The 21,033-nt window shown below is 41.2% G+C and overlaps 1 protein-coding gene across 6 annotated transcripts in view; it reads left to right on the top strand.

Annotated features, from left to right (window-relative positions):
- Positions 1-21,033, top strand: part of JMJD1C (jumonji domain containing 1C) — a 348,731-nt gene that overhangs the window by 93,720 nt on the left and 233,978 nt on the right. For 5 of the 6 annotated variants that reach the window (XR_010589237.1, XM_005294323.5, XM_008163232.4 and 2 more), the window contains one exon: positions 15,889-16,053. The exons of the other annotated variant lie outside the window; for it this stretch is intronic. Coding sequence is in view for 2 of the 5 variants with exons in the window: in XM_005294323.5 (XP_005294380.1) it covers positions 15,889-16,053 (165 nt within the window). In the remaining 3 variants the exon portion in view is untranslated. Of the gene's footprint in view, positions 1-15,888; positions 16,054-21,033 lie in introns of those variants that run through there. 6 annotated transcript variants of the gene reach the window in all.

The following is a 21,033-nucleotide window of genomic DNA, read 5'->3' as shown; positions in this document are numbered from 1 at the left end:
GGGTATACAGAACTAACTCGCAGATCACCTCAGCAGGTCCTTCTCCACTTACCATGAATGGTCCCTTCATCCAGACATCACTAGAAACATCTTCCAGAGGTCGGGGACTCCCCTTATAGAGCTGTTTGCTGCCTGCAACAACAGGAAATGCCATTATTTTTGCTCCCAGAGGGGCCATGGCCCGGCGTCTCTTATAGATGCCTTCCTGTGGCATGGACAACTTATCTGTATTATACCTTTTCCCCCCATTCCATTAATTCATAAGGTTCTGTTGAAGATCAAGCAGGATTGAGCACAGGTCATCCTTTATAGTCCTGGCGTGGCCCAGACAGCACTGGTTTACTACCCTCTTAAGCCTTTTGGTGCAGCCACCAATCTGGCTCTCACTGCACCCGGACCTGATCACCGAGGACCATGGTCAGTTGCTCCACCCGCGTCTGAGCTCTCTCCATCTGACAGCCTGGAACCTTCACAGCTGAATCCTGTAGAGCAAGCTTGCTTGGAGGAGGGTTCATAGTCCTACTAGGCAGTAGAAAACATTCCACCACAGTAACTTACCTGGCAAAGTAGAAACGATTCTCCATCTGGTCTTCCCAGCGTGGGCTTCCACTTATACAATGCTTATTGCAACTTATTTTGGAGTACCTTCTGCTCTTGAAACAACAAGGTCTGGCCCTTTCTTCAATCAAGGTCCACATGGCAGTCTTTTAAGCCTTCCATCCTAAGGTCGACAACAGATTGGGGTTATTTTGCATGAAGTGGTAATCCGTTTTCTCAAAGGGCTGGAGAAGGGTGTTCACTCAGAAGGAATCAATCCCTCCTTGGGACCTAAATTTCACCCTGACAGTCCTGCCCTTCATCCCCCCATGACATGCTTGCTGTTGAACCTACAAGTGCCTTTTTAGTGGCCCTCACTTCAGCCAAGAGGGTTTTGGAGATCCGAGCCCTCACATCAGAACCCCTCGTATATAATTTTCTTCAAAGATAAAGTGTAGCTGCACCCACGTTCAAAGTTCCTCCCGAAAGTGGTTTCACAATTCCACTTCAGCCAAACAATTTTTCTACCAGTATTGTACTTTTAAGTTGCATGCAAATAGGGAAGAACAACGTCTGCACTCCTTGGATGTTAGGTCGGCCCTGGTATTTTATATTCAAAGGACCAAGCTGTTCTGCAGATCGATTCAGGTGTTCATAGCGATGGCTGAGAGAATGAAGGGGCTCCTCCTCTTTGCCCAGAGGATTTAGTCTTGGATTACTTCATGTATCCAGGCATGTTATGACTTTGCAGGGGTCTCTCCTCCACCTAACCTGACTGCTCTCTCCACAAGATCTCAGGCCTGTTTGGATGGTTTCCTAGCTCAAGTCCCTATTCAAGATGTCTGCAGGGCAGCAACCTGATCCTTGGTGCACACATTCTCCACACACTATGCCATTACCCTACAAGCCAGAGACGATGCCAACTTGGCCACACAGTGTTACAGGCAGCTTGTCCTTGGACTCCGAGCCCACCTCCTGTGCAACTGCTTGTGAGTCACCTATATTGGAATGGACATGTGCATGCACTCAAAAAATGGTTAACTTTCTGTAGCTGTTCTTCGAGATGTGTTGCACATGTCCATTCGAAGACCCCGTCTGTTGTCCCCTCTCTTGGAGTTGTCCGTAAGAAGAAACGGAAGGGGTGCAGACTCCGTGTGGCCCCTTATGCTGGCGCTATGAGCATATGGCATGATGGGGTGCTGGAGCCAACCCCACGGATACCAGTAAGGGAAAAAATTCCGGCAATTGTGGGTGGGTCGCGCATGCACCTATATTGGAATGGACATGTGCAACACATCTCGAAATACAACAGTTACAGACAGGTTAGTAAGTGTTTTTTTGTTTTAAACTGAAGTTGATTCAATAAGAAATGCTTTTAAGCTCGACAGTTATAAAACAGTGCAGACAATGCATTTCTTTTTCCATGTGTACATAACAATTGTTTGGTTATAATTGGGTAATTTTGGTTTAAAACTACATATTTGTATTTGATGCTGGCTTTCATCAGGATATTAGGGTTTTGAAGGAGGAATATGCTGGTTGGAACAAATAGTTTGGATTTTTCATCTTTTCTAGTAGTTTTTTACACTGTAGATTTGGATGGCGAATTTGTGTTTAGCTTATCTGTTCTGTACACGTATACAGCTTAATACACAAGAGAAAGAAGGATGAAAAGGTTTATTTTTAAGCTAGAGTAACTAAATGAAGAAATGCATGTGTCAAGGATGTTAGGGAAATCTTGAATATTGCAAATAGGACCTTCTGAACTGTAATTTCCTGTCCTATACTAAAACTATTTCTGCTGTCTTTGGCTGCTTGCTGCATTGCCGCTACTCTCCACTGAAATGGATAGCACTTTCCGTGGACTGCCCAAATATATATTTCTGTATACTTTAGTAGCAGTTTTACCGTGTAAAGCTATTTTTTAGTTTACTACAAATTGTACTTTAAGATTGCTTCTGTACAGCTGGAAATATACTTAGAAAGACTTGGTAGATGGCAAATGTCATTCCTGTCATAGAGGAGCCATCTGTAATACCACAAGAAGGCCAAGCTACTGGAAACAGGAGATTAGCTTGTTATGAAACATTTATTTTTATTAGTGGCATGATGCCTCATGTCATTACAGCCAACCTTAATTAATGTTTGGTTATAATGTCACTGTTTCAAAATATATTTGTTTGGGAAATCTTGACGTAACTAGAGTGTGTTGTATTTCTTAATATTAGATAATGTTAAGTAGTTAACTAGTGAAAGCCACTAGAAATACCTTTTTAAAAACTGAATTTAATCAAATAGTTGTCTGGATCCCAAATCACTGAAGTTTTATTGCTACAAGTGGCAGTTCATTTTATGTTCCCCAACTTTAAGGCATACATTTTATGGCCAGTAGGGGGAGGCACTGGCTCCTCTTATTTCTCAACATAAGTTTTCCATGTTCCCATTTAACTTGCATTAAAAAAACACTGTTTGCATTTATACTGTTCTGTTTACTGGTTTGGAAGGAATCTTATATCTCCTTAGCTCTACCACCTTGTTGTGTTTCACTTGAAAAGTAAGTGTATATTATGTGAACTAGCTATAAATGGCATCTGAAACTATTATCTTACTCTGACTGCAGTGAATATGTTCAGTCTTTCATTTTTCTAAAAAAACTTCTTAAACAAATGATACAGTAGATAGGAAAATATGACCTGATACTTAGGTCCATACTTTATCAGTTATTATTGGTGTGGGGGGGAGAGGAAGCAATGTGGAGTTACATTTTAATTTATAGATGTCGTATGGCTATTTAGGAACCTTCAGTATTGAACTTTTCTATAATACTTGTTCTGATTGAGTTAATGAAATTTAGCTTTAAAGGCAAATGAAGTGTGATATATATTTTTATCTAGGATGTTACTGTGTACAAAACTTTATTTTCATAAGATTGTTATTTTAAGTCTTACCAATAAAGCATTTACAGTACAACCTCAGAGTTAGAAACAAAAACCACATACCTCATTTGGAACTGGAAGTACACAATCAGGCACTAGACCAAGAAAAAAGCAAATGCTGCTTAGTATAGTACTGTGTTAAACATAAACTACTTAAAAAAAAAAAAAAAAGTAAAGGTAAAATATTTTTGGCAACGTAAGGAAACTGTTTCTGTGCTTGTTTCATTTAAATTAAGATGCTTAAAAGCAGCATTTTTCTTCTGCATAGTAATGTTTCAAAGCTGTATTAAGTCAATGTTCAGTTGTAAACTTTTAAAAGAACAATCATAACTTTTAGTTCAGAGTTACAAACAACCTCCATTCCTGACAAATTCGTAACTGAAGTTCTACTGTATAACTGATTTATTTAAAATAAAACAATAGATAATCTCCTAATTAAATTCTTAATAAAAGTAGTTTAAGTATCAGTTTTCATAACAGCACTCTATTCCATCTTCATCTGTCGAGAGTACAGCATATGCTTGGAAAACTGACAAATTGCTGAAGCCTGGTTAAATTTGTAAATGTAAAAGTTGTTTAGGCATATTTTTTTAAAAGTATAAAGCTCAAGTACTTAAGACATTGTCTAACTTCACAAATAAAATTCAGAAGTGTTTTCCTTTTATCAATTTTTAAGTTAGTTCTCAGCTTGGACATTTTTTCTTTGAGGAAGAACACTAGTTATACTTTATAGTTTTAAAATTCGGAATGTGTTAATTTCATTTCTGACATATGATACTGATAAATAATTTGATGTGCTCACTGTAACCTCCCTTTGAAGTCAAAGGCCAAATTCCTGTTGACTTGAATGATGTAAGATTATGCTCTGTTGTTTGTAAAGTAAGTCGTATATGTCATAGAAGTGTAAGAATTGTTTGACCTACCAAGATGAGTTACCCAGAACACTGATACTTGCTTAATTACTGGTGTGGGAGAGGGGGCAAATACTTTGTGAACTGTAGCCAGGGTGAGGTTTAAGCAATCATTAAACTGAGAGAAAAAAAATTTGAACTTAGCGTTCATGATGAGGAATATTAATGTAATAGCATGGAAACGCAATGACTGTCCTTGGTTCCCCTTTACCTTCCTCACTTAGAGAGAACAGGACACCATTCTGTAAATGCCAGCCAATGAGTCATTTTAGCATACTGTAGTAGAAACCTTGTCAATAAATATGGTACAAAAATTCATTTGCTTATTAAACAAAATTGCTTTGTCTGGTTAGGTCTTAGCTGGAGTATCCAATTTTGGTCACCAGTGTATAGAAAGGATGTAGAGAAACTGCAAGGGATCAGGTGAGCGACAAAATCATAGAATATCAGAGTTGGAAGGGACCTCAAGAGGTCATCTAGTCCAACCCCCTGCTCAAAGCAGGACCAATTCCCAGCTAAATCATCCCAGCCAGGGCTTTGTCAAGCCGGGCCTTAAAAACCTCCAAGGAAGGAGACTCCACCACCTCCCTAGGTAACGCATTCCAGTGTTTCACCACCCTTCTAGTGAAATAGTTTTTCCTGATATCCAACCTGGACCTCCCCCACTGCAACTTGAGACCATTGCTCCTTGTTCTGTCATCTGCCACCACTGAGAACAGCCGAGCTCCATCCTCTTTGGAACCCCCCTTCAGGTAGTTGAAGGCTGCTATCAAATCCCCCCTCATTCTTCTCTTCTGGAGACTAAACAATCCCAGTTCCCTCAGCCTCTCCTCATAAGTCATGTGCTCCAGACCCCTAATCATTTTTGTTGCCCTCCGCTGGACTCTTTCCAATTTTTCCACATCCTTCTTGTAGTGTGGGGACCAAAACTGGACACAGTATTCCAGATGAGGCCTCACCAATGTCGAATAAAGGGGAACGATCACGTTCCTCGATCTGCTGGCAATGCCCCTACTTATACAGCCCAAAATGCCGTTAGCCTTCTTGGCAACAAGAGCACACTGTTGACTCATATCCAGCTTCTCGTCCACTGTGACCCCTAGGTCCTTTTCTGCAGAACTGCTACCTAGCCATTCGGTCCCTAGTCTGTAGCAGTGCATGGGATTCTTCTGTCCTAAGTGCAGGACTCTGCACTTGTCCTTGTTGAACCTCATCAGGTTTTTTTCGGCCCAATCCTCTAATTTGTCTAGGTCCCTCTGTATCCGATCCCTACCCTCTAGTGTATCTACTACGCCTCCTAGTTTAGTGTCATCTGCAAACTTGCTGAGAGTGCAGTCCACACCATCCTCCAGATCATTAATAAAGATATTAAACAAAACCGGCCCCAGGACCGACCCTTGGGGCACTCCGCTTGAAACCGGCTGCCAACTAGACATGGAGCCATTGATCACTACCCATTGAGCCCGACGATCTAGCCAGCTTTCTATCCACCTTACAGTGCATTCATCCAGCCCATACGTCTTTAACTTGGCGGCAAGAATACTGTGGGAGACCGTATCAAAAGCTTTGCTAAAGTCAAGGAATAACACATCCACTGCTTTCCCCTCATCCACAGAGCCAGTTATCTCATCATAGAAGGCAATTAGGTTAGTCAGGCACGACTTCCCCTTCGTGAATCCATGTTGACTGTTCCTGATCACTTTCCTCTCCTCTAAATGTTTCATAATTGATTCCTTGAGGACCTGCTCCATGATTTTTCCAGGGACTGAGGTGAGGCTGACTGGCCTGTAGTTCCCCGGATCCTCCTTCTTCCCGTTTTTAAAGATGGGCACTACATTAGCCTTTTTCCAGTCATCCGGGACCTCCCCCGATCGTCATGAGTTTTCAAAAATAATGGCTAATGGCTCTGCAATCTCACCCGCCAACTCCTTTAGCACCCTCGGATGCAGCGCATCCGGCCCCATGGACTTGTGCACGTCCAGTTTTTCTAAATAGTCCCGAATCACTTTTCTCCACAGAGGGCTGGTCACCTTCTCCCCATGCTGTACTGCCCAGTGCAGCAATCTGGGAGCTGACCTTGTGCGTGAAGACAGAAGCAAAAAAATCATTGAGTACATTAGCTTTTTCTACATCCTCGGTCACTAGGTTGCCTCCCTCATTCAGTAAGGGGCCCACACTTTCCTTGATTTTCTTCTTCTTGCTAACATACCTGAAGAAACCCTTCTTGTTACTCTTAACATCTCTTGCTAACTGCAACTCCAAGTGTGATTTGGCCTTCCTGATTTCACTCCTGCATGCCTGAACAATATTTTTATACTCCTCCCTGGTCATTTGTCCAATCTTCCACTTCTTGTAAGCTTCTTTTTTGCGTTTAAGATCAGCAAGGATCAAAGGGATGGAGTGCAAGCCATCTGAGCAAAGGCTGAAGGAATTGGGTATGTTTAGTTTGGAAAATAGGAGATTAAGAGGAGGGGACATGATAGTGACCTTCAAATACTTGAAAGGCTGCCATTAAAAAAGATGGAGAAAAATTGTTATCTCTTGCCACAGAGGGCAGGACAAGAGGCAGTGGGTTTAAACTACAGCATAGCAGATTTAGATTAAATCTCAGGAAAAACTTTCTAATTGTAAAACAATGGAACAGACTACCTAGGAAGGTTGTGGAAGCTCCTTCACTGAAGGTTTTCAAAAGGAGTCTGGATAGCCATCTGTCTTGGATGGTTCAGCCACAACAAATCCTGCATCTTGGCAGGAGGTTAGACTAGATGATCCTTATGGTCCCTTCTAACCGTATGATTCTATGAAAAACTTACCAAGCTCAGACTTGAAGCCAGTTAGGATTTTTTTCCCCACTGCTCCCATCGGAAGGCTATTCCAGAACTTCACTCCTTTGATGGTTAGAAACCTTTGTCTAATTTTAAGTCTAAACTTGTTGATGGCCAGCTTATATCCATTCGTTCTTTTGTCAGCGTTGGCACTTAAATTAAAACTCCTCTCCCTCCCTGGTATTCATCCCTCTGATGTATTTATAGAAAGCGATCATATGTCCCCTCAGCCTTCTTGTGGTTAAGCTAAACAAGCCGAACTCTTTCAGTCTCCTCTTGAAAGGTAGGTTTTCCATTCCTCAGATCATCCTAGTAGCCCTTCTCTGCACCTGTTCCAGTTTGAATTCATCTTTTTTAAACACTGGGGACAAGAATTTCATACTGTAGTCCCCTTGAGGTCTCACTAGTGCCTTGTATAATGGTACTAACACTTCCCTGTCTACTTGGAAATACCTTGCCTGATGCATCCTAGGACTGCATTGGCCTTTTTCACAGCCACATCACATTGGCGGCTCATAGTCATACCATGATCAACCAATACAAGCAAGTATGTCTTCTCTGTCATTTCCAACTGATGTGTTCCCAGTTCATAGCAAAAATTCTTGTTGTTAGTCCCTAAGTTCGTGACCTTGCATATCATATTATTAAATTTCAGTTCATTTCTATTACTCCACTTTACAAGGTCGTCCAGATCTTCTTGTATGATATTCTGGTCCTCCTCCGTATTGGCATTACCTCCCAGGTTTGTGTCATCTGCAGATTTTATCAGTGCAATCCCACTTTTTGTGCCAAAATCAGTAATAAAAATGTTAAATAAGATTGGTCCCAATACCGATCCGTGAGGAACTCCACTAGTAACCTCCCTCCAACCTGACTGTTCACCTTTCAGTATGACCTGTTGTAGTCTCCCCTTTAACCAGTTTCTTATTCACTTTTCAGTTCTCATATTAATCCCCATCTTCTCCAATTTAACTAATTTTCCCTGTGGAACAGTATCAAATGCCTTACTGAAATCCAGGTAGATTAGATCTACTGGATTTCCTTTATCTAAAAAATAAATTAATCAAATTTGATGTTTCAGCTTCAAAACAGAATATTTAGATAAAAATTCATTTAATTGAGAGTTCCAATCAGCTCTAATTAGAAGATAGCTTGCAACCTTGCTTTAATCAGAAAAAAGTATTGCTGAAGGTTTTTGCCCCCCTTCTGCTGGAAAATTGTAACAATAATTGTAGAAACTAGCATGCTAAAACCAATTATATTTATAAAATATTCCCAATGAGAACTTCTCTTTCATGTCCAGGTCTTCAGTGCCATGTTGCTGAATCTTCAACCTGTACTGCTTCAGGGAAGTAGAACAGAGTTGTCCATAACTGGGAGGGCTGGGAAGCCGGGCTTCTCTGAAGACTTTCCAAACTACTGTTCTGTCTGCACAGAGCAGGATGGCATTGCAGCATATCCTGCTTCCGAAAGCCAGATCAGTTAAGTAAAGGGTTGGGAATTTTGAGCCTTGGCATTCCTTAGGGATCCCAGTTTGGCTACAGATTTTATTTTAGTGGCTCGGGTTGCTGTGTTGTTTTGTCTGGGCTTGGGGAGGATGGTGAATGGCTCTTTGAACATGGTTGACTAGCCTGCAGGATGGGAAAAAAATCTTTAAATTTAAAAATTGATTTTTTTATTTTATTTTTTTTTAAACGTCATACCTTTTTCTTTTTTTTAAATCTATTTAAAATAAAATTTGAAATTATGGCAGTCAGTATTAAGGCCTTAACGGACTATAGTTTGCTAAAAATCATTTGAATTTAATTTAAAAAATACTAAGTAGTACGTTTGCTGACAATTTTAAAGAAAGTTAGACTACTGAATTGTGGAATTACTAGCTAATCACATGGAACCAGAACCAGTTTTTGGCAGCGCTAGCCTCTTTTGTGGGTGTAGAGAGATGATTTTCTTCATTTCAGTTTATTCTACTAGTGCAGTTCATTCAAAGTTAAGATACTGATTGGGAGTTGAAAAAACAGGAAGACTTATTTTCTTTTTCTAATCTGTGACTAAAAACTAGGTTTGGAAAGATGAGATCTACTAGTTCTAAAATCTTGAAGGACATTGTGACCGGAAACCGTTGAATTCACTAACAGATAATAATTCCTTTATTTCATAAATCAGTTGGTTTTAAATGCAAAACGTGTTTTTGATAAGCTTACTTTTTTCTTATGTATCTAGCATAATTTTAACTAATAAAAATGAATTTAAATGGCTGTTTTATGCATTTTTAAATGAATTCCAGTTTTCATTCAACTAGAGCTTGACAAAAACCACATAAAAATAACTCAATAAATGGAATATGGTCAGTGACTAATTTCTTAATATAATAAAAAGTAAAAATTAAGAATATGAATAAATGTTAGTTATATAATTACTTAAATGAATGTGTATAGATCTAGTGTATTCTTCTGGTTAACAGAAAGACCAAATTTAGCGTAAAAGTGATCTATAGCTGCAAGTCAACATGTTTTGATGATTACTGACTTAATGAGACTTAACCATTCTTTAGAAAAACAACACTGGTCTACAATTTTTGAGAAGTCGTCTGCTTCAGAGATAAAATGTGCTATTTATTATGTATATTGATGTGCTGAATTCAAATATGACAAACAACTGATTGGCTACTGTTTCTAAGATATTTAAGTTTTTACATTTTATGTCTATGTATATTGTGTAGATAGTAGAGTTTTAATCATAAATTATAAACCTAGGTCTTTTCATGTGTTTATGGTTGCTTTACATGATAATATTTCACCTGCCCTGTTTATGTAACACTTTAAAAATCAGCAAAAGGGTTATATAAATAAAATTTATTATGAAACAAAAGGCAAAAAACTATTATGTACATAGTTTAGTCCTATTCAGTGTCTACTTGGCGCTTCTTGGCTTGTCTCTTGTATTCATTAAATGGAGCATCTCTTGTCACTGTCCAGCAATAGTCCGCAAGCACTGATGGGCTCCATTTGCCCTGATAGCGTTTCTCCATTGTTGCAATGTCCTGGTGAAATGGCTCGCCATGCTCGTCGCTCACTGCTCCACAGTTCAGTGGGAAAAAATCTAGATGAGAGTGCAAAACATGTATCTTCAGTGACATGTTGAAACCAAGGCTTTTGTATGCCTTGAGGAGGTTTTCCACCAACAACCTGTAGTTGTTTGCCTTGTTGTTTCCGAGAAAATTTATTGCCACTAACTGGAAGGCTTTCCATGCCGTCTTTTCCTTGCCACGCAGTGCATGGTCAAATGCATCATCTCGAAGAAGTTCACGAATCTGAGGACCAACAAAGACACCTTCCTTTATCTTAGCTTCACTTAACCTTGGAAATTTTCCACGGAGGTACTTGAAAGCTGCTTGTGTTTTGTCAATGGCCTTGACAAAGTTCTTCATCAGACCCAGCTTGATGTGTAAGGGTGGTAACAAAATCTTCCTTGATTCAACAAGTGGTGGATGCTGGACACTTTTCCTCCCAGGCTCCAATGACTGTCGGAGTGGCCAATCTTTCTTGATGTAGTGGGAATCTCTTGCTCGACTACCCCATTCGCAGAGAAAACAGCAGTACTTTGTGTATCCAGTCTGCAGACCAAGCAAGAGAGCAACAACCTTCAAATCGCCTCAGAGCTGCCACTGATGTTGGTCATAGTTTATGCACCTCAAAAGTTGTTACATGTTGTCATAGGTTTCCTTCATATGGACTGCATGACCAACTGGAATTGATGGCAAAACATTGCCATTATGCAGTAAAACAGCTTTAAGACTCGTCTTCGATGAATCAATGAATAGTCTCCACTCATCTGGATCGTGAACCATGTTGAGTGCTGCCATCACACCATCGATGTTGTTGCAGTCTACAAGATCACCTTCCATGAAGAAGAACGGGACAAGATCCTTTTGACGGTCATGGAACATGGAAACCCTAACATCACCTGCCAGGAGATTCCACTGCTGTAGTCTGGAGCCCAACAGCTCTGCCTTACTCTTGGGTAGTTCCAAATCCCTGACAAAGTCATTCAGTTCACCTTGTGTTATGAGGTGTGGTTCAGAGGAGGAGGATGGGAGAAAATGTGAGTCCTGTGACATTGATGGTTCAGGACCAGATGTTTCATCCTCTTCCTCGTCTGACTCAAGTGAGAATGATTCTGGTGCATCAGGAACCGGCAGTCCTTCTCCGTGGGGTACTGGGCGTATAGCTGATGGAATGTTTGGATAATGCACAGTCCACTTTTTCTTCTTTGACACACCTTTCCCAACTGGAGGCACCATGCAGAAGTAACAATTGCTGGTATGATCTGTTGGCTCTCTCCAAATCATTGGCACTGCAAAAGGCATCGATTTCCTGTTCCTATTCAACCATTGGCGAAGATTTGTTGCACAAGTGTTGCAGCATATGTGTGGGGCCCACCTCTTGTCCTGATCTCCAATTTTGCAGCCAAAATAAAGGTGATAGGCTTTCTTAACCATAGTGGTTATACTGCGCTTTTGTGATGCAAAAGTCACTTCACCACAAACATAGCAGAAGTTATCTGCACTGTTCACACAAGTACGAGGCATCTCTGCTCACTTTGGCTAAACAGAAATGTGTCCCTTTGCAAAATCAAACACTGACAAATAAGAGCATGACACTGTATGATTTCTAGAGCTGATATGGGGCAATTTATTCAGCAGAGTGATGTAAGCTTCGTTATGATTGCATCATCCATGACTTCTAGGAATAACATGATGCAATGCATATCCTGTATGATGCAATACCAGCTTCAGATTGCATCATTCATTGTTTTGCCTAAAAAGCAAGTACTGTCCAAACCCAGTCATAGATTTATTCATAGATCCAGTCAAAGATGTATTTGTCATTTCTGGTTTAAATTGACATCCCTTCCCTTTATAACTCACTTATCCTCCGCCATTCCCAAGTCAAGGGTCGTATATACTGACCCAATAGCATATCTTGAAAACTATAGCCAATCAACAATTTTAAGCATCATTTTTGTTCTCAGTGACCCAGAATTAGTAAAGTTTGACTACATTTATTTCAGAAGCATTTTGGCTGTAGAGCAGTGCAATTAAAAAGTGGAAATGTAAAACAAGGTTGAATAGATTATTTAAATTTAGGTTTCCTGGTTGCTGATTTAAATCATAACTGGTGATTTAAATAACTGAACTTTAAACTTGATTAATTTTAAGTTAATTTATTCACTTAAAACTTTACGCATGACAGAAACAGTTTCGTGCAGGGTGGGAGAGGGTGTATGGGTACTAGGGTAGGAATATGGCAAGGCTGGGTTATAGCAGATTCGATCTCTGCCATACCTAATTCTACTTTGTTTTTAGAGATCTTCCTTTTATAGTTCTAAGTTCTAGTGACAAGCAGCTAAGAATCAGGGACCTCAAACGTCTCCCTGATCACTCTCCATCTCCACTGTACACAAGTTCTGTTCAGATGGGGGTGTTGAATTTACACTTAAGTCTTTAGAGATGGACACATTTATATTCTCATAAGTATTAATTTGGCTAGTATTCCAGAAAATGTGAAGTATCCAAGGCAGTGGTTCCTAAAGTGCTTGAGCCCATGGGACTCTCTTTTTTTTTTTTTTCTCAAATGCATTTATTGTTTTTTTTCCTTTTTAAAATCAAATTGCCTCCCTTCCCTTTTAAACTTCATAGATTCCAAGGCCAGAAAGGAGCGAGTTATATCTGGCACTGATGTGATCATCTAGTCTGACTCTCGTATAACACAGAAAGACCTCAAAGCCATAGAATGTCCTCAGAATAATTCCTAGAGCATATCTTTTAGAAAAATATTCAGTCTTGATTTTGAAATTTCCTGTAAACATGACCTTTGGTGAATTGTTTCAATTGTTAACTACCTTCATCGATTAAAAAAAATTACACTTTATTTCCAATCTGAGTTTGTCTAGCTTCAACTTCCAGCCATTGGATAGTCTGCTATATTGAGGAGCCCATTATCAAATATTAGTTCCCCATGTAGGTAGTTATGGACTATGATCAAGTCACAGCCTAGCTTTCTCATTCTTAGGGCTGGTCTACACTAACGCTGTAAGTTGATCTAAGTCACACCAGTTCAGTTACATAAATTCCGTAACTGAGTTCGACATAACATAGGTTGATTTAGAACGGTGTTTACCGCACACTACGTCGACAGGAAACACTCTTCCGTCGACATAGCTTCCGCCTTTTGCGGAGGTGGAGTAAAGCCGTCAACGGGAGAGTGCTCTCCCATTTACTAGAGGGTCTTCAGCAGACCTGCTAAATCAACACCACTGCATCCATCGCAGCAGTGTGATTTACTCGGTAGACATGGCCTTAAGCTAAATAGTGTGAGCTCCTTGACTCTATCACTGTAAGGCATGCTTTCTAATCCTTCAGTCATTCTCTGGTTCTTCTCTGAATCCTCTTGGATTGTAGATACGAGAACTGGACACAATATTCTAGTAGTGCTCTCACCATGCCAAATATCACTTGCTGCTACTTTGGAGAACTGAAACTGTGATAGACTAGCCAGGTGCAAGTTATCCTTGTAAACTGCTCTTGGCCAGCCTCAGAATAATTTAATATAATTTGCAGGGAAGGAAAAATAGGACAAAGTTTCTGTAAAAGTGCCTTGGACTATCAGCATAGAAATGTTTAACTTCATTCCACTTGATGCATTTCAAAGGTAAAATCCTTCTCAGAAGGACTAGAGAAATTAATTGAAACTACTATACGAAGTATGACTATTAGAGAACAATACTTTAAGATGCCTTCTGTGTTCTTCTGCTATGGTTAAAAAGGTCTTACTGTACTTCAAATGTTAGTGATCTCTGCTGAAATTTTTGATCACAAAAGGATTACACTTAGGTAATTTTTCTGTAAATTAGGCTAACACACTTTGTATTTTAATAAATATGAGAGTTGGTAATTAGGTACGTCATTTAGTTCTGAGCTTTTATAAACACTCTTTTCCAGTCTTGGAAGTGGCTCTATTGAGTGAGCACGAATATACATTAGGATTTGAGTAGAAGGGTATTGTATTACTCTGTTGCCACTTAGTTTTCTGCTTTAAATTTTTATATACAAAATATTGAGATTTTTGTAAAAGTTAGCATTCAGATGTGTGGCAGGTGAGATGGGGTAAAGAGTTGAGGGTTGGAGAGTGGAGTGAACAACAATTGAGTTTATCAACAAGAAGGTGTAAGTGGGGAAATGTGGGGGGCTAAGTGATAGGAGTTGTGGACATTGAGTTATTGAAAGGGTGGAGATGTCGAGAGGCAAGTAGGTGATGTTTCAGGAGATGAGAGGGGGAACTTGGTTACAGAGAGATGAGAGAAGAAGCAATATTTTGCAAAGACTGAGTTGAGTGAATGGAATTATTGGTGGGTGGGAGGGTTGACCCAGGTTAAAAGTCAAACAAGGAAGTGAGACGGGAGGCTCAGATGGGCTGCCAGCATGGAAGCTGCTGAGGATAAACATCAGCGTTTGTGATGGAAGGGAGAGCTAGATGTCAGTATTTGAGAAGTAGGTGAGTGTGAAGAAGTCAGGTGGGCAGGAGATAGGATGTAGTCATTGGGGCAAGTGGAGAGGTTAGAGAAGGAGAGCAGATGAGAAACTTATTCATCTGAGCGGGAGCAGGAGGAGAGAGTTGAAGGGGGAATGTCTCATCATATTTTGGTCCATGTTCTCTTGAAATAAATTGGCACGATCCTGGCAGGCAGGGGAGGGTTTGAGATATTGTCAAAGGAGCAAAAAGGCAGCTGGGTTGTGATCCTGAGATTCAATTTAGCTGGAGAAATACAGTTGTTTAGCTTGGAAGATGGCAAAACTGAAGGGTGGAAGTTGGTCTGGTCATAGGATTTTCACCAGAGATTTTCTACAGCAGAAGAACAGGAATATAGGAAGTGGATGTTGGGGGTGAGCGAGAGATTGTTGGAGTTGGAAGGCGGACCTCACAATAAAAGAGAGGAACAGAAATGTCAAGTGTGGAGTGGAGTGAGGAATGGAGAGAATCAACAACCATATCAATGGAAGAAAAGCGTAAAGAGGACTGAAAACAGATAAGAAATCCTGAATGCTGATAAACTAAGTCATGGGAAGGCCAAGAGACAGGGCACGAAGGAGGGGGCTGATGGTTGATGTTGAAGAGAACAGGTGATGGTTGGGGGAGGAGGGAAATGAGAAACAGCAAGATCAAAGGAGAGGGCAAGTGCTTGGTTAAGACCAGGTCAGGTGAATGGCTCTTTTGGTAAGTGGGAGAGTTGAACAAGGGCTGCAGGTTAAATTAAGACTATAGGGCAAGGAAACATGCAGCTAAGGGTTCAGATAGGTCATCAACATGGATGTTGAAACTACTGAGGCTGATTGTGGCAGGTTGTGAGGAGAGGAACTGAGAAATCCAGGAGTTGAAATCAGAGAGGACAGCTGATGGGGAGGAATTGGGTGGATAGTAGATGACTGGTTTCTGGCACTGGCAGAAGTTCCCCCTGAGGTAGCCTGACTGTGATGTGATTTTCATTGAGATTGAGCAGGTATTTCAGATTAATTTACTGAAATTCTTGTATTTAATTTTATAATCTATACTGTACAAAATGCAATTGTTTATATATAAATTAATAAATATTTTGTTTTGTGTTCTCTAATTTCCCCAGGTATATGTGGAATTTGATGACCTTGAATGGGAAAAACGAGAGTGGGTTAAGGTTTATGAAGATTTTGCAGCCTTCTTGGTGGAGTACCAGCTGGTCTGGGCAAAAAGAAAGGACCCTAGCCAGACTCAGGGATCAAAGATCAAACAAATTCAATGGCCTGCATTGGTAAGATATTTGAACTGTCATTTTTAAGTTGTTAAACACATAATGTTACTAGGAAATGGTTTAATTTATTGTAATTACCTTGATGTTGGAAGTTAGTTGTTTTCTTGTCTGTCAGTCTTGACTCCGCTGGTCGAGCAAGCTCATGTGAAAGGATGGGGATTCCGTGATACTAGTCATTCATTTTAATTTAATTTTTGAGGTGATGCAGACCATGATAAGTTTAGTATCTCCTAGTGATTATAATAAAACTGATAACGCCTCTCACAGTCAGAGCAGTTTGTGTTAATTAAACTAGTAGTACCATGTTGCACTGGTACAGAGAGATTGGAGTTGGGTTAACAACTTGCATCCCAGAGCTTGTCACTAAGGAGGGCTGAGGAGGCAGTGTAATTCTAATGGAAATAGCAGCATACCTAGGAGTTGCGTCAAGATCCGTAGAGATGACAGGTGAGTATAGACCCATTGAATCAGTGATAAAATAGTCAGTTGCCTCTTCTCTGAGGTGAGAACTGTATTCCTCTGGGTAACTGGAGTGACACTCAGATGCTGAAGCAGCTGAGAGGGTTAAAGATGGCTTTTTAACCCTGTTTACTTAGAAAGCTGTGATGAGGATCTGATGAGGTCATCTAAAAGAGGGACAGACATAGATCCGTGTCTTCCTCAGAGAAGCTGCTAGCACATCCAGGATTTTCCTAAAGACCCAAGTTGAGCCCGATTGGGAGAATCTTGTATTGAAAATGTTTTCCATAGAAATAGAAGTGTAGAAATCTCCTGTAACTTCTCAGACTGGAATGTGAAAGGAGAACTCCAACAAGCGTATCAATACCACGAGTCTTGGGGATGCTTATCCATGATATGATAGTGATTTTAGTGTCTCCATCTGGAATGTCAGTCTTATGGTGAAATTGTTGAGTGACCTGTGATCTAAGATGGCCTCCAAATCTCCATTCTTCTGTGGAACCATAATGAATATGTTCTATAAAACCTTTTGTGTTGATGGGGCAGGCTCTATTATCTCAGTATTGATGAGGTGGGAAATTCTTATGGTTTTTCCCTTGTTTTGTCCATGTAAGTCAGTGCGCAAGCTCACCAGCCAGGGAAAGTAGAATAAACCTCCCAACAATCATTTAGTCCATGTCACTTTCTTCAGGGCTGACTTTATTATTCCCAAAAGATTCAAAAAGCTCAAAATATTATAAACACTGGGTGCAGGAGGCCTGTCCCACTTTCCAATGTCTGGTAAGGGAGAGCGCACACCTGTTCCTTTAGGCCTCCTGTCAGATCTACAGGGAGGAACCTCCCTCGGGGACTTACCTCAACTCTCATCTAAAAGCATTCTTTATACAGTGTTCAGGAGGCATTCACGTGGTTCTAAATCAGCTGCTTCTTCATCATGTGCCCTGTTAAGCAGTTGCTGGAAGTTGTAGATTCCAGTCTTAAAGTTCAAGCCTTGTAACATATTGGGAAGTGCATATGCACCCAAGGACCAGCAACCTAGTCAAGATGAAGCAACTTAAATGGGGAAGTCTGTATGGGGTAAAATCTCTAAAGCCAACTCCTCCTTCCCACAGATCAGGTAATCTCCTTGAAGTTAAGTGTCCTGTAGTTGTAGGGAATGCTTGAAGCGGAATGTATTTCCAGATTACCCCTACCTTGAGTTTCATGCCTCCCTAGTTGAAGCAAGACCTTTTTGTTTTGCCTGGTGTTAAGTTTTTGGCCTTTAGTAAATTAGTAGTTTTGACTTGGCTAGATGATTGTATGGTTTTCTTCCGTTCTTGGCTCTGGCCATCATTTTGTGCATGTGTTCACCACACTAATTCCCCTTATGCCCTCCTCTCCATCCCAAGTACTTTGTGGATGTCATGAGTGGTCTAGCATGACAGTCAGTTTTCTGGAGCCATAATTGTCATTGGGTCGTTATACTGGAGGCCATGGAGCAGACAGTTAAACATAGCAAGTCCAGGGAAGCGTCTATCCTGAAACAAGCACATAAAGAAATCGTTTAGGGTGGGCTTGATGCCTTGACAAAGTATGGCTTTCATTTGGCTCAGTTTGTCTGTTCAGGTTAGGTTGGCCCACGTAAAATAAAAAATTGAAGCTTAGTGCAAAAGCTGCCATATTGATGTTCCTTCTTCAGGAGAATTCCATTTTTGTGTCGGTGGGTTCCTTGAGCAGGAACTCTTCCTTTTTGGGCGTTAGTGTCCTTGTCCAGTGGAACTGCAAATACATCTTGGGTGAAATAACAGTATTTTTTTGTCCTTTGGTAGAGTGTTGAAATTTTTAATCTGCCTGTGTAAGTGCTTGGATTTCTTTGGGTCCTCACATGCAGCCTTAATCACATTGTCAAAGGGAGGACGGGAAAGGACACAGTATTTCTTGTTGAGTTTAACTGAAATGTTTGTCTGGGACACCTATTTTTGTCTGCCTCCTGAGTCCTCTGTGTGGTGTAGAAGCAGTTTTAGATCTGCTAGCACTCTCTAAAGTATTTGATCAAATCGGTGTTATGGGAGCAGCTTCTCATTGGACTGAGTATCAGAGGGGTAGCCATGTTAATCTGTATCCACAAAAACAATGAGGAGTCTGGTGGCACCTTAAAGACTAACAGAGGAAACTCCATGCATCTGAAGAAGTGGTTTTTTTACCCACGAAAGGTTATGCCCAAATAAATCTATTAGTCTTTAAAGTGTCACCAGATTCCTCGTCTTCTCATTGGAGGTTTTTCAGCTTTGGCTTGGTCTAGTTGAGCTAGCTGAGGAGCAGGAAGGGGCCTTCTTTCTTCCATTCTTCATAAACATTTTTGTTTTCATTGGCTTATGTTTTCTGGATCTGTAGTCAGGTGATGAGTCTGAGAAGGAAGGCTTGACTGACAAAGGTGAAGTTGCCCTTCTATTTTCTTTCTCTTTTGCTTTCTTTCTGCCAAAGGAGGGTTTCTAGACAATCATCATGGACTAGGACCCCACTGTGGTAGCTGCTATACAAACACAGAACAGAAAGACCGTCCCTATCCCAAGGAGCTTCCAATCTATAAGACAACAGGATAAAAATTGATACAGACAGATGAGAGAGTACAAGCAAACAATGAGGCAATATTGGTTAGCATGATAGTGGTCTCTTCACGGTAGCAGCCTAACTATTGTTAAGGTTTTTGTAGCATAGTTCCCTGATCTATCGGTTAGTTATTATTTAGAGTTTCCAATTTAACTTTCCAGCTTGGCAGAGTCCAACTTCCTTTAAATCAGACATGGAGTTATTACTATGCGGAGGGCCCTGTGCACACGGGAGAGAAACTCACTGAGGAAAGATTTTTGAATCTGTAATGTAGTTTTCCGTTGTATTAGCACTGTAGCAGTGTGCAGACTCACCCCTGTGGCACCTCCTGCTGGTCATCTCGGGAATTAGCTCATTTCCAGCTTTGGAGAGCCCATTGCACGCCAGTGTCCCGCTGCTGCTTGGCCCCAGTGTCCCTCCCGGATTCGGTGCCCTGTTGTCTGGGGTGCTGCCCCCTGGCAGTAACCCCTCACAGCTCTGGGTCTCCCCCTCCCAGGGGAACCCCCACCCACTATCCCCACTTCGCCTCAGTGTTAGGCTACTGCCCAGTCTCTATCTAGCCCCCATTCACTGGGGCAGACTGCAGTATCTCATCACAGGCAAAGGGGTTTGGACCTGCTGCCTCTGGCTGCCCTCTGCAACCCAGTACCTAATAGGCCTTACCAGGCTTGCAGCCTGGGGCTTTCCTAGGCCGGAGCTCCCCGGCTCCCTTGACCTTTCCCCAGCCCTGGTCCACTCTAGGCACTTGGATAAGCTCCCTGCAGCCAGGCCCTTCTCTCTCTGAATGCACAGAGAGACCTCTCCTGGGCCTCTGGCTCACAGCCTTTTATAGGGACCAGCTGGGCCTGATTGGGGCATAGCCCAGCTGTGGCTACTTCCCCAATCAGCCTAGTTTTTCCCTGCCACAGCCCTCTCCCTGGCTGTTTTAAGCCCTTCAGGGCAGGAGCGGGTGTCCACCCCGCTACAAGCACATTTAGCAATATCACAAAAACTACAAACCAGCAAAGTAGACTAAGGTGGTACACAATGTGTAGCACGATATTGTCTGAGTGGTGAGCACTGGAAGCATTTGAGCTAGACCACCCTTCATTTGAACAAGAGGGCGCCATTAATAGGACGACTTTGTGAAGGCCACTTGACTTCTGAATTTGACAGTCTGGATTTGTTAATATTTCAGTCATTCTGCAAATCCCACCTCTCCTTGAAGGTATTTGAGGAGGCAGGATTGGTTGATGGACTGTTAAACTGGGTTTGTGGGGGAAAAAACTTGATCTGTTAATATGTCTGATTAGTATATTTTCTACTAGATTTGTTTTTATTTTGTGAAGTGCCAAGAGTTTAATACTACACATGTTTTAAAAAAAAAAAAAAAACTGCTTCAAAGGTTTTGCCATAAATTTGGTATGAGTTCACATACTCTTGGAATATATCAAACTCCTAATCTGAGTGTCGATTTAATGTTTCAGTCTGGTCCATGGGCCGAAGTACAGTTTTGGCTTTCTAGAGATGTTTTGCATACTTGGCTGACTGCAGAAAGTTTCTGTTCAGTTAACAAAGTTAAATATTGCATGTAAAGACAATTAAGCACATTTTAAAAAGTGAATGCATTATGTAACGTCTTTCCCTCTATATGTGAACTTACCCTCATGCATTCCCTCTCCTCTTGATCTGCTCCTTAGGCCTTGGCTACACTTACCCGCTAGTTCGGCGGCTGGCAATCGAACTTCTTGGTTCGACTTATCGCGTCTAGTCTGGACGCGATAAGTCGAACCTGGAAGTGCCCGCCGTCGACTGCGGTACTCCAGCTCTGCGAGAGGAGTACCGCGGAGTCGACGGGGGAGCCTGCCTGCCGAGTGTGGACCAAGGTAAGTTCGAACTAAGGTACTTGGACTTCAGCTACGTTATTCACGTAGCTGAAGTTGCGTACCTTAG

Source organism: Chrysemys picta, chromosome 7 (genome assembly GCF_011386835.1).
Source record: "Chrysemys picta bellii isolate R12L10 chromosome 7, ASM1138683v2, whole genome shotgun sequence".
In the NCBI taxonomy this organism is placed as follows: domain Eukaryota; kingdom Metazoa; phylum Chordata; order Testudines; family Emydidae; genus Chrysemys; species Chrysemys picta.
The sequence above is the reverse complement of the archived record's forward strand: the minus strand, read 5'-3'. Positions and strand labels throughout refer to the sequence as shown.